Consider the following 13,863-nt stretch of genomic DNA (forward strand, 5'->3'; position numbering starts at 1 on the left):
CTTGAGCAAGAAGCTATAGATAAAAAATTAGAGTCTAAGATCAATGTTTAGAAGAAGTGGTTTTGGCCCTAGGACAGGACATTTCCAACCTCAAAACCACAATGTCTGCTCGCTGCCATGGTAACTTCAAATCCATCTATGTTACCCATTGCCTTATAATGCTTCCCAGCCTTGGGAGAAGGTTAAGGCTCATTTGCAGGGAATCTGGCATGATACAGATATTACCCATGATCTGGCCTCTTTACAGAAAGATATTTCGGCTATGAGTCAGGCTCATTTTGCAATAGGCGGACTACAAGATCTAGCTACAGAAATAAAAAAAAGGAATTAAGGATATGAACCCCATAGATTGGCTACAATATTCATTTTTATTGGAGTGCTCATTTTACTGGTAGTGCTTGTTGTTTTTCTTTTCCTTGTCTTATTAACTGTCTCTATACTTCTGTGAAGACAGTGCAACAGGACGTGTTTGAGCTTCATTTTAAAAACAGAAAAGGAGGAACTGCTACGCCTACAGCTGTGACACCTGTGTAGCTGTAGCAAGTATGCCGCTGCGCTGGGGCCGCAGCAGCTGAAGGGTTTGAGGTAGGAGCTTCTCGGAGCGTGGCCTCAGGCGGTTCCCCCACAATCAGCAATCGTCATACAGCCTGAGGATCCCAGGGAAGCCCTGGAGAAACCAAATGGCCTTTGACGACAGTCCCTTGTTGGCACTAATCATGATCTTTCTCTGTATGTCTTATCTGTGTCTTCTCCAGTTAACAGCACAACCAGTACAGGTCGGCACCCAGCATGACTGACCCAGGTCACCTGTACCTGGAGCACTCCATTTATCAGACCAGTGTATAAGGGAAGCTCAAAAGACTTCCTCAAATTCATCTCTGGGGTCGTTCCTGTTTAGAGTATATGTGCTGCCGAAGCGAGCTCTTGTCAGAAACAGCCAGAAAGCCCAAAAATGAAAGTAAAAAAATAAAAATGTTACGAGGGAATAAACATAGCATGCCAGACCCTTCTAGAGAGAAAGAGTTAGAGAAAATTCCCCCAGCACACACTTCCCGGGGGTATACACAGTACTTCTTAGGAGGGAGCTGGTGGACAGCCCCTAGGTGGACCCCCGAAGGTGGAAGTTACCTAGAGCCGCTCCCATATACAGAAAGTTATGATGAAGTTGGGAACAGATGGGTAAATTATGAGAGGAAAAAGAACAGCTTTGAAAGCAAATGGGCATATGATAGTAAAAAATATAACCCAGACTGGCAAGAGTTCGGCTCCCCACAGATGTGGTCACTGGCGCGAGACAGATTTCACAAAATTCTGAGATCATGCCCTCAGACAATAGCCACGGTGAACCCGCGCTGCGGAAGTGATACACAAAAATAGATATGGATGTCTCTTGTTATTGTTTCTTGCTGACTCTGAGTAATTGTAAAAAATAATGACCTGATGTAACCCCCTGCCAAGTTCCTTGACTGTAAAAGTATATAAACATTGCCTATACAGAAGTAAAATTGCAGCAGCACATCAACACATGTGTCTGTCTGTCATTCTCCTCGCCGATTCCTGACTTCTCCTTGAGCCTTCTCCCTGGTTCTCCCGCAGTGGTGGTCTCCCTCTGGGTGGTCTGCGGCATTCCACTATTTATTTATTTATTTATTTATTTACTTACTTACTTACTTACTTACTTACTTATTTATTTGCTTGCTTGCTTGTTTATTTGTTTCTCTGTCTTCTTGACTTTTTAGTTCATTTGTATTTTTTAAAATTTTTTTCTTGTTACCATTTAGAGAGAGAGTGTGTGTGTGTGTGTGTGTGTCTGTCTGTCTGTCTGTCTGTCTGTCTGTTTTATTTTCTTTTGCTTTGAGACAAGGATGTTTAGCCAATGCTGGTCATGAGCTACTAAGCCACCTGCCTCTGTCTCTGGTTTGCAGGGACTATCAGTGTGCCACCACACCCTGCTACCTCATTTCTTATAGCTGGGATCTGTGTAAAAGTCTAGTTGCCTGGCTGAGTAAGTACTTCAATTGGAACTGGTTGGTAAGCTACTGTTCTGCCGAAATACTTCATCAAAATGTGTAGAAAGATACCTGCTGTGATTCTGTCTATGATGAGATGTCTACTCATCATAGAGGTTCTACTTGGATGAGATAACAAATCATGTACCCAGTATGAAAATATAACCTGGGAGCACATGAGGGTAATGGCATGGGCTGACTGTCTAGACACAAAACAAACTGTGCAGAATCAGAGCACACAGTAAAAACATAAATATGTAGTGTTTAATATCCCACATTTCATTTGTTCAGTCAGACTCTCCTATCAAGCTAGGTCTAATATGTCTGTGAGGGTGATTATAGGCTCATTGCAAGGACCAACTCCACAGTCAAAATACAGGATCACATATCAATTTGAAAATTTTTGCTTTGAAAACATAAGCAACATGCAACTCAGTAGAACTGTTATTCCAAATATATCCCAAGTCAGAGGGGTTGGTCTCCCTAGCCCTATGATATTTTCACTTATATAGAGAATTGGGGGGTAAGAAAATATTTCCCTTGGAGCCGGCACTCTGGCTTGGCAGATAAAGGGACTTGCTTGCTAAGCCTGGTGACCTGACTTCAGTCCCTGGAACCCACATGGTGGAAGGAGAGAGCTGATACCTGCGGGTTGTCCTCTGACCTACACACATGCCATAGTACATGGTGCATCCACATTCATGCACACAACACACACACACACACACACACACACACACACACACACACACCACACTCCTTATCAAAAAGTAAATAAACAAACATATATTATCTAAGCAAGGAAATAATTTCCCTTGATAATTGATGGTCTCTCAATATTTTATTTTTTCCTTCTTCTTTGTTACCATATGTTAACTTTAAAAATTGTTGGGTTTAATTATGATGTTTCTTGCATGTCATAACCCTTGGTCTTACTCACCTACTGTGACGCTGTGTCTCTGCGTCAGTCCTACTAGTACTCATCCTACCTCTCCTATTTCTCCTCCTCCCCCGCTCCTCCTCCTCTTCCTTCTCTTCCTCTTCCTTCTTCTCTTCCTCCTTCCTCCTTCTCTTCCTGTTCTTCCTTCTCTTCCTCCTCCCCTTCCTCCTCCACCTCTTCCTTCTCTTCCTCCTCCTCCTCTTCCTCCTCCCCTGCCTCTTCTTCCTCCCCTCCTCTTCTTCCTCCTCTTCCTCCTCTACCTCTTCTTACTCCCTCCTCCTCTTCTTTCCCCCTTACACTACTCTTTAAGGATTCTTGCACGTGTCAGCTTTGACACTTGTGCACGAGCTATTTTAAGGCATGAACTAGGAGTGGCCATCTGCATCACACACTTGCATCATTCTTCAGAGCCTGTCATCCTTAAAGGTGCTTATTGACTAAAGATCCATGACATGGTCCACTGCAGGTGTGGTGCTGGGACAGTCTAACAAGTGGGGGTGCATCTTTTCTTCCTGGAACACAGCACCCTCACGATTGTACTAGAGATAATATCACAAACCATTAATGTGTTTTGAATGTAATTTATCTGAGGTTGAGTTAAAAATCGATGTTTCCAAAGAATTAAACTTCACCATTAACATTTAGGTCACAAATGATCCCATGTTCATTAGTAGCCAGGACTGGTACCGGTTTCTTTTTTGTTGTTGTTTGTTTTGTTGTTGCTGTTGGATGGTGGGGGGAAGGGACCCTGTTTTCACATCCTAAAGCTAGAAGTTGAATATCTGTATCATCTTGAGAGTAATGTGAGACTGCCACATTGTCAGGACAAACTGCTTTTGGGAAGTTTGTGGGACAGCATGGTCTATTGTTCTTGAATTTCCAGTATCTATTTTCTCTATTGATCATGACAAATAAGGCTCCACGTTATTAAAGGTATAGAGTTAGCAACTTCCTAGGATTCTCAATTATGAACAAGCCTGATATTGAGAAGCCTGAAGGCTTTCAAAATGGAGACTTTACAGAAAATGTAGCAGACCACCTTTAAAAGCTGTGCTTTCTTGTAAAATGTGGTAGGCCACTCACCATTCATACTCCTTATTCTTGCACTGTGAAGAATAATGTACATGACATGTTCTCAAAAAAGAGGAAAATTATTTTTAAATAATTTAATATTCATCCATGCATATAGTGTGTCTGGATCCAGTCCCACCCCACTCCAATTCCTTTACCTTCTTCTCCAAATCCTCTCCTACACACCACCCACTTTTTCCTTTCAGCTTCAACTTCTTTCTCTCTCTTCCTCTCAATACCATCATATCCCTTCCCACTCTTTAATTTGGTACCCACTAAGTCCATTTAGCGTTTCCTGTATGTACATGGTTGTGGGACCATTTACTGGAGGGTGGGGAAAGTCTCTTAGAGCCTGCATCCCTGAAGAAAAGTGACTCTGCCCCCATCAACTTCCAATAGCTCCCTCAGCTAGGGGTGAGACTTCAGAGCCCTTCCTCATCCCTGCTGGCATTTTGACTGGTTTCATCTTGTGTGGATCTTTTCAATGCAGTCCCAACCTTTGTGAGTGCATGTGTACAACTATACTGTCATATCTAGCAATTGTTGTTTTCCTGCAGAAATCTACTCTCTCTGACCCTAACAATCTTTCATACCTCTCTTTTGTGGGAAATAGAAACAACTTAGATATCAAAAACAAATAAATAAAATAAAAGGATCTAGATGTACAGCTCTATCTGCCCTTGAACTCACAGATCCACCTGATTCTGCTTCCTAGTGAGGGATTTAAAGGTATGAAAATTCTTAATGCTGTCCAAACAAAAGATCCTGCTAAAATGTCTCTGATTTGTTCCCTGTGTTCATACATGAAGGGAATGCTAAATTTGAATTAGAGATTAAGGAAAATAAAAATGTCAAAATTCAAGTTCACGGATTAGCCATGAGTTCTATCTGTAGATTCAATGAAAAGAGCGCCATGGTTTCCAAGTGAGATGAGAAACCCTGACTCATTGTAGGCCCAGCAGAGGTCACATGGCACAGTAGAAAGAACGGCTTGGCATGTAGCAATCTACATGTGTACAATCATCCTATAACCTTCATTTTTGTTTTCAGTTTGATGGGGGATGCTTTAGTGTTTGTTGGATGGTTTTGAAATGTGTGCATTATTTATCAGGGAGCCTGAAACTGCTTATGATCTTGAGTCATTTATTCCTGCTGTGTTGAGCTTCTATTAACAGATAATTGGGCTTCATGTGTGGTTGGAATTAAAATATCTACCTTCCACCGCTGTCTACTGCCTCTGTGTGTTTTGGAGTAGATAGCATTTAACCCTCTCTCACCTTGGCTTCCCAAACACTCGCTTCTCCTGAGCCTCGCTCGGCTTCCTTCTTTAATGGTCCCCTCTGAATCTTCCCATCTGTTTCACACTCTACCAACCAGAAAAACAGGCATTTTTCTTTTTTACGTTAGACTTTAGGGTGGCTTTCTCTCCATCTTTTCTACCGTTATAACCATGTCAAGTCCTATTTTACCTTCTTTTCCAAGTTCCTTATTATCTTTAACTGACTTAATCCCCATCTTTCCAGTTGTTCAGATTTTAATGGAAGAAGTATATGAAGTGTTTGGGTACCTTATGTTCAGTATGTTAGTTACTGGAGCTGCAAACCTGGACCAATGGAGTATGTTCCTTGCTACCTACACACACACACACACACACACACACACACACACACACACACACACAGAGAGAGAGAGAGAGAGAGAGAGAGAGAGAGAGAGAGAGAGAGAGAGAGAATATACAGGAACACAATACTGGACATGGGATATTTTTCAGAGTGATGTGTAGGATGAGAGGGGAAGAACAGAGAACAGGTTACTGAGGACTGGTAAAAAAAAAAAAATGTAACCAATGTTGTGGTGTAGGGAAGCCTAAAGAGACATGATGTTTAAATTGGAAATCAGAACAATGGCTGGTGTAGGAATTAGGGTTTGGGGGTGCACTTGCTGTGTCAGAGTCCAGAGAGAAGAGCAGAGGAGGAGGAAAAGATGCAGCTGTGCTTTAAAACCTCAGACAAAAGCATTTGAGTCCCATGAAGCTACAAAGAGACATGCAGAGTAGAAACATGTGCCACACTGCTGTGGGATGTCTTTTTGTATGCTGTGAATATATGTGTTGTTCCCACTGGCTAGTAAATAAAGCAGATTTGGCCTATGGCAGCCTAGTGGCAGGTAGGAAATCCAAGTAGAGATACAGAGAGAAAAAGGGCAGAATTGGGAAAAACCAGCCTGCTGTCCAAGTAACAACATGTAATGGGACACAGGAAAAGCCATAGAACATGTGGTTATACATAGATTAATAAAAATAGGTCGAGTTAAATTAAGAGAAATAGGTAACAAGAAATTTGAGCCATTAGCCATACAGTTTATAACTAATATTAAGGCTTGGAATGATTATTTTATAAGCAGCTATGGGACTGCAAGGCCTGGTGGGACTGGAGAAACTTTCAGCTATAATTGACACCCAACGTGGGGCAAGAGTTTCCACTAAAACCTGAGATAACTTAAAAAGAGATTGGAAGTGCTGCTAAGAGCAGCTTCCTAGTTCATGTCTCTCATGCAGGCCTCAGAACAGGGATGCCAAGATACAGAGGTGCCACAGCATTCAATCTTGAGCACAGCATGGTGGATTCCCACCACAGTACACAGAAGCATCTCCAAGCTATGCAGCATACTACATGGTGGATTTAGCTTTTGCTGATACAGAAAAAAAAAAGGGGAGGTGTTTGGGCTACACACTGCTTGATGGAGGCATAAACCCACTGTTTTCCAGAATTGGTGGTGAGCATGGCTCTCAGACCTGGCAGTAAGCATACCTCTGCCATGTTAAAAAACCAAGAGGGACAGAATGAGCAGACAAGGCTACAGCTTTGTCCTAGCCACGCAGCTTAGCAGTTTAAAAATCTCTTCTGGTCAAAAAATGATTACAGATACACAATAAGAACAGATTCAGATGGAAAAAACTATAGGTGGATTTTAATATGTTTAAAAATATACATAGGCTTGGGAGAATAAAGAGAAGGTTTAGACAATCATATATAAATTTAAAATAATAAAATAAAATCTTTAGGAAGGGAAATAAAACAATATAAAGAAAATGAGCCACATGAAGATGGAAATTACACAGAGGGTCTGGATTATGTTGTCTTTGGCATTCTGAACTGGAGAGAGAAATTTGATTGTAGGGGCTACTAAGCTAAACCAATATGTATATTTTAAAGGTATCTTGACTGTTTACTTAGGTAATATTATGTCCTTCTGGGATTTTTGATGGAGTCAAAGACTGAATAGTTATAATTATGGTTTTCCTTAATCATGATAAAGGTAAATTAGATATGAAACTATAGACTCACAAAAATAGGATGGATGATAGAATATTTTCTTTAATTTTACCAAATACAAATAGACTAGCTATTGTAAGTATAGTCCTTGCTTGATAACTGTTTTGTTATATATAGTTTTACTAAAACCTTCCTTTTTGATTAGACATAAAAAGGGAAGTGCTGTGGGGTGTCTTTCTATACGCTGTGAATATATGTGTTGCTCCCATTGGCTAATAAATAAAGCAGCTTTGGCCTATGGCAGCTTAGAGGCAGGTAGGAAATCCAAACAGAGATACAAAGAGAAAAAAAGGTAGAGTTGGGAAAATACCAGCCTGCCATCCAAGGAGCAACATGTAATGGGACATGGTAAAGCCATGGAACACACGGCGATACATAGATTAATAGAAATGTGTTGAGTTCAATTATAAGAGGTGGCTAATAAGAAGCTTGAGCCATAGGGGCCATACATTAAGTTTCTGAATGATTATTTTATAAGCAGCTGCAAGACCATGGGGCCAGGTGGGACCAGAGAAACTTCTGACCACACCACAATCAGTGTGGGTTGTGGATAGCAGTTCCCTAAGGCCAGTGAGGAACCTCTAGGAAGGAAGTTCAATTTGGGCAAAACCCTCGAATTTCCTCTTTTAAAAGACTAGTCCATCCACGGAAGAATATGGTTTGGAAAAGGGCATGAGACCCTGTAAGGAGACCATTGGTAGTGACTCTAGAGCCAGCTCAGAGACAATATGCTGTCTCTGCAGGAAAATCAGAGTCCATGTGATCTGTCTGTTGTTCATTTATATGTTTCTCTACTCATAATACTACTATATATTTAAGATCTGGCTTCTGAAATGTCTGCTGCATGCCTCTTATTATTCCCATTTACCTAACTCAAACATCCTTTTCTTGCCAAGTGTTTGAACCTCCCCTACCCTCTTCCAGTCCTTGTCTAATTCCCTATCTCTGCCTTCAAGCCACATTCAGTTATTAGTCTTCGGAAACACATTTGGTTGCTCCCCAATGCATCAAAACTATGTCCAAACTCTTTCTCTCTGTTCCTAGCCTCCACGGTATTGGCTCTGTGAACACTTACAGTCTCCTCCACCACAGGAGCTATCATACTCTCCTACCTCACTTGTTCCTTGACTCGCAAACTCACAAATGTCCAGACATACCAAACATTTCCCTTGACACTGAATGTCTTCATCTTCTGACTTACTCTGCAAAGCTCCTGTGTCTCAGATTCATGTCAGATCCAGGCTCTCCCAATTCCAGATGTCCCTAACCAGAATTAGAGTTTTCCTCTCTACCCATGTTCCAACCAACCTTTTTACTCATGTCTGATCTCTCAGGGCAGTATGCCTCCTGTTCAAGTCAGTGTGTCTGAGACAGGGTTTCCACTAGATCTTAAGCTCCTAGGAGGAAAGGAGAACTTTCATAGTCATTTCTGTGTTACATGTTGTGACTTGATTGTTCTTCCCTGTTAGGAAATCAACAAACATTAGCAAGTTTGTAGGTAGAAGTGGAGCAATTGCACTATAACACTGAGAATGTATTGGGCCACATACCCAAACATCAGTCTAGCTCTGATATAGATTTATCTGCTTTACAGAACCATTTTGTTAGCAACATTTTTTTTTTATTTCTGAATATGGAAAAATAGAGTCTCAAAAAGAATACCAGTCAATAATTTTACTAAGAAATGCTGAATTATGTGTTGAAAACTAAAAAGTATCATTTGATAATTATTTATGGAATTCTGATTGAATGGTAAAAGGATATGTGTGTGTGTGTGTGTGTGTGTGTGTGTGTGTGTGTATGTGTGTGGTATGATGCTAAAATCAAACCCATAGCCTCATGCACAATAAGTACATGATTCACCACTGAGCTCCACTCTGGCCCCCCACTGTGCACCTACATGTCTCTGGGCATTCAACTGTGAATAAACCAGATCATTGTTCTGGAAACATTTAACACATGATTTCATGAGGTTACGGATTTCTCCATTAATAGAAGAATATACATTTAGTAAACTGGAAACAAATTATTCATCCTTTCATTAAGATTCTATGTGTCTCCAATAATAACTGATGAAAAAGGGGCTGTGAATTTGAAGGAGAATGGGGAGCGGTGTATGAGACGGCTTGGAGGGAGGAAGGGAAAGGAAGAAATATAGTTAAAATGCAATCTCAAAAATAAACAACAACAACAAAGAATCTGTGTGTCACCTAAATCAGTAGTGGAAAAAGTAGTTTGAAGGACAATGCCAAAGACAGGTACCCACCGTAGACATGTTTCCATTATATTAAAAATATGGAAACAGAACAATTGCCAGGATGCTGTTGATTAGCATTTGTCTAAGTTGTGATTATTTAGCATCATTTACACATTCTTCATCTCTGACTTCACTGAAGCTCTGAACCAGGAAGTTTATCACTTTCTCCTGTTATTCTTTTTCCTTGAGCTGGGAGGCACCAATAGAAGTGTTAAGCCGCAATAACTACATTTATTGAATTCCGATATATATCCAACTTTGTATAAGACACTGCGGATGTGAAAATTTTAATTTGTCTCTCAAACAGCTTCCGGGAATAGTATCTTACAGGAAAATTGGATTGTTCCAGGGGAAACGCTAGGAATATGTTTCTGAAGAAAATCCTTTTATAGGAAGCACTGGCATATTTTCATTTCCAAGACTAATTTAAAACAATATTAGTGGCAGGTACTAGATTTTTCTGAAATACGAATGTGTACTTAAAAAAAAAAAACATCAATTTTCAAAACCCCTCGGGTCAGGGTAGAGAATATGTAAGAGGCCTTTGATAGACAAACATAAATTGTTAGGGAAAATATAATTGGAAAACTTAAAGAGCACTTTCCCTGTTTCTCTGCATGCATGTGTGAAGAAAGATCAATGACTTCAAATCTGACTAACTTTTATTTGTTTTTCAACATCTTTTCTAAGAATCGCCCTTGTGGAAAACATTCCTGAAGGCCTTAACTACTCTGAAGATGCCCCATTTCACTTACCGCTTTTCCAAGGCTGGATGAACTTACTCAACATGGCCAAAAAATCAGTTGACATAGTATCTTCCCATTGGGACCTTAACCACACCCACCCGTCAGCATGTCAGGTAAGCCACATCCTCTACGACTTGGATGGTTTTATGTGCATGTTACACTCCTTACTGTCTTTACCCTCAACAGGACCAGACCAGCTCAGTTTTCCAATTCCACCTTCCCCTAGAGCTTGTGGACAGTGATGTGCTTATGCATTTAGGTAGCTCTTCCATTGTTACTCATGTATCATTCAGCCTACTACAAGCAACCCAGTTTTCTTTTCAGGGCAAAACCATATTTCATTTTTGTCTACAAGAGGCTCTCTGTACAGAGCTGTTAAGAAGCATGGCTTCAAGGATGCCACCCACATCATAGCACCTTTTGACAGCATGGCCTAGAATTCTTCTGCTCCATGTAATATATATGCTTACACATCTATATGCCTGCTGAGACATATAGTGGTCAAATTGTGTCATGTGATATAATTCACCTTCATGACCTCTGAACTAACTTTTTGAATAATCAAGTCAAACTTCCCAAGACAGTGTATATTTTTGACTCTGTCATTTTGAGGTAGATAAGAAAAAGATAATTTCTGAATTAATGGTCTAAAGTACAAATGAAAAAATCCTTATAATTTTTAATATCTTTTTATTTATGTTGGTAAAAAACCATGGCAGTTTGCATTGAGCTCCTATCCATGTGTATGACCATTGGCCTACATTTAAATGTCCTTTACACGGGTCATGGGTCAAATTAGTTTTGTTGCTTGGCGTACAAATCATGTTGGCAGAACTTATCACCACTGTTTATTGCTGTCCTGAAGTCTGTTATTCATCCAATTATACTACTTGAACTATTTTTAAGTAATGGTTATCAGAAAATACGTAAAAGCAAATAAAAATCACAATGGTCATACTGAAGTCTTTGAGTAAATTTATTAAGTTATGCTGTGTTCAGCGTGTTCTTACTTCTACCGTTTAAGCATGTGTTCCAGGGTTTATTGTTGCATAATCTATCACCCAAAATTTAGTGACTAGGAAGATAAAGATCACTTACTTATTTATGGTTTGGGGTAGGGTTTGACAGCCAGTGATTGGCGGATGAAATTTGTGGAGTGGCCGGGTATCTCTTAGAATTCTGTGAATGGACCCGAGTTAGATCCATAAAAGAAAAAGAACAGAAGCTCAGAGGCTTGTTAACCTGGGGCCTAGCATTCCAGATTGCTGCATCCATCATATTTATTGGTTTAAGCAAACCATACACATATGATGAGAAGAGACACATCCAGGAACTGAGAGGACCAGTTAGTTGCCATCTTTGGAAATGATTCACCACAGGCCTCTTTCTGACCACAGCAATTCATTCCCTTCTACATGCAAAATACAAACCACTGTGTTCCTTGAAATGCAATTGAATCCCTGTCATGAAAGGATCACTGCTCTGGACCTGCATGCACAATTCTCTTGCTTTGGAAACATAGGCTTAAAAGACTGTTCATATGCCCTAATGACACTCCGAACATACAGTGTCAAGGCAAGGATGAGATGATCATGGGCACTTATACTCTAAAGGAAAGGAAAGGAGAACACATCAGCCATTAGTCTCTGGTGAGGTGAGATCCAGCAAAGCACATATCTTGAGTTTTACAACTTTAGAAGCAGGAGTGTGTTCTAGGATCTTGTGGCTATTTTGTTTGTTCATTTGTATTTTGTTTGTTGGTTTTGATACAGGATCTTTCTAGGCAGCCCTGGCTGTCCTGGAACTTGTTCTATAGATCTGACTGACCTTGAGTTCACTGAGGTCTACTTACCGAGTGCTGGAATTTAAGTCATGTGCCACTATGCCCAGCCAGGATCTAGTTCTTTACAAGTTGTTTCCCAACCTACTCATCTCATGAGCTATGTCTGTCTGTGTGTTTTCCTTTGTGCTGGGAATGGAACCCAGGGCCTTGTGCATGCCAGGCAAGTGTTCTACTACTGTAGAACCTCATCCTTAGCCCCAATTCTTTTCCCATAAGAATTTTCATCTCCTTTACACATAAAACCATCAAGTTTCCTGTATGTTCTTTGTTATGATGATGGATTTTGTTTACTTTGGTTTTGGAGGACAGAGTCTCATGTAGCTTAGGCTGCCCTCAAACATGCTGTGTAACCAAGCTGATCCTGAATGTCTGGTACTCTTGCCTTCACCCTTCAAGTGATGGAATTGCTGGCATAAGCCACCACATCTATTCAGTGCTGGGGATTGAACCCAGGGCCTCATGCATACTAGGCAAGCCCTCTACCAACTGAGCCACATCTTCTGTCCCCTTTTCTCTCTTTTAAAGAAGCTACCTTTTATTTAATGGAGAAGAGTCAAACATGACAGTTATTTCTAAACTAACAGAGGCTGCAAAGGGCTCGAGGGGACCATAAACAGCAGCGAGATGAATAGGAAGTATGACCCAAAGCACCTATTTATTACAATGCAGCTGAAAGCAAAATATACGGAGAAACTGTAGACAGTGGCAGGCAACCAGTTCGGCAGCAGATAGACACAAATAATCATGGTCTCTGGGATCTGTGTTTCCTCTAGATGAGAGGTGAGCTCATAAGAATGAATGGTGGCTGTTATCTGCAGGAGTGATGCATGTGGGCTTTGCAAAAATATTGCATGGAGTTGGGGGCTGGTTAAAACTATATTATGTATCTGTCTCCAAAGGGCTATTGCATGCATATGTGAGTGTGTGTGTGTGTGTGTGTGTGTGTGTGTATGTGTGTAAGGGTGCATGTGAGTATGTGTGCTTCTCTGTGGAAGGCCAGAGGTCAACCTCAGACATCATTCCTTAAATACTATTATACCCTGTTTATGAAGACAGAGTCTCTGAATAGGTCGTCTCAATGATGATTAATCTGGACTGCTGGGCCAGTAGGTCCCAGGGATCTGCCTTTGTCTGCTTCCTTAGCCCTGGAATTACAGTGGTGTTCTACCATGCCCAGATTTTCATGTGAGTCCTGGGGATTGAGCATAGGTAACCATTTTTACACCAAAAGCACCCACAGAGATGTCTCCAAGCTCCAGCAATGTTCTTTTGATTTCCACTCTAAAACCTCCATTTTGTCCTCGCTACACCTCACTGGGGTCATTAACCTTTGTGTCTGTTTCCTTCTGTGATTTGCACTGCATAAAGGCCCAATAGACGGTTAGTGGAGCCTAAAGTGTCATGGCAACTGTACCTTACAATAATGAAAATGCTTGGTCAGGAAAAGAGAGTTTATTTCTTTCTGCCAGGATGATGACTTTAGCCAACACAATATTAAAATGTACAGGACATTTTGATTGCTAATTTATGAGATTAAGTGATAGGATTTTATGAAATCAAGAATTTTTGGGAAAAGCCAAGTAATGTGGCTGCTGGAGGCTGATCAGTAGATCTACCTAACTCATGCGGTGAGAGTACCAATTCTTTCTGACTTCACTGTGA

General features: G+C 40.7%; 1 protein-coding gene across 4 annotated transcripts in view; it reads left to right on the forward strand.

Moving 5' to 3' along the window:
• The window catches only part of Pld5 (phospholipase D family member 5), a 322,478-nt gene that overhangs the window by 180,107 nt on the left and 128,508 nt on the right, over positions 1-13,863 (forward strand). For 3 of the 4 annotated variants that reach the window (XM_036202790.1, XM_036202791.1, XM_036202792.1), the window contains one exon: positions 10,303-10,471. In XM_036202790.1, coding sequence (XP_036058683.1) covers positions 10,303-10,471 — 169 coding nt within the window. Of the gene's footprint in view, positions 1-1,985; positions 2,032-10,302; positions 10,472-13,863 lie in introns of those variants that run through there. The other variant, XM_036202793.1, reaches the window with a different exon arrangement.

Source organism: Onychomys torridus, chromosome 11 (genome assembly GCF_903995425.1).
Source record: "Onychomys torridus chromosome 11, mOncTor1.1, whole genome shotgun sequence".
Taxonomy (NCBI): Eukaryota; Metazoa; Chordata; class Mammalia; order Rodentia; family Cricetidae; genus Onychomys; species Onychomys torridus.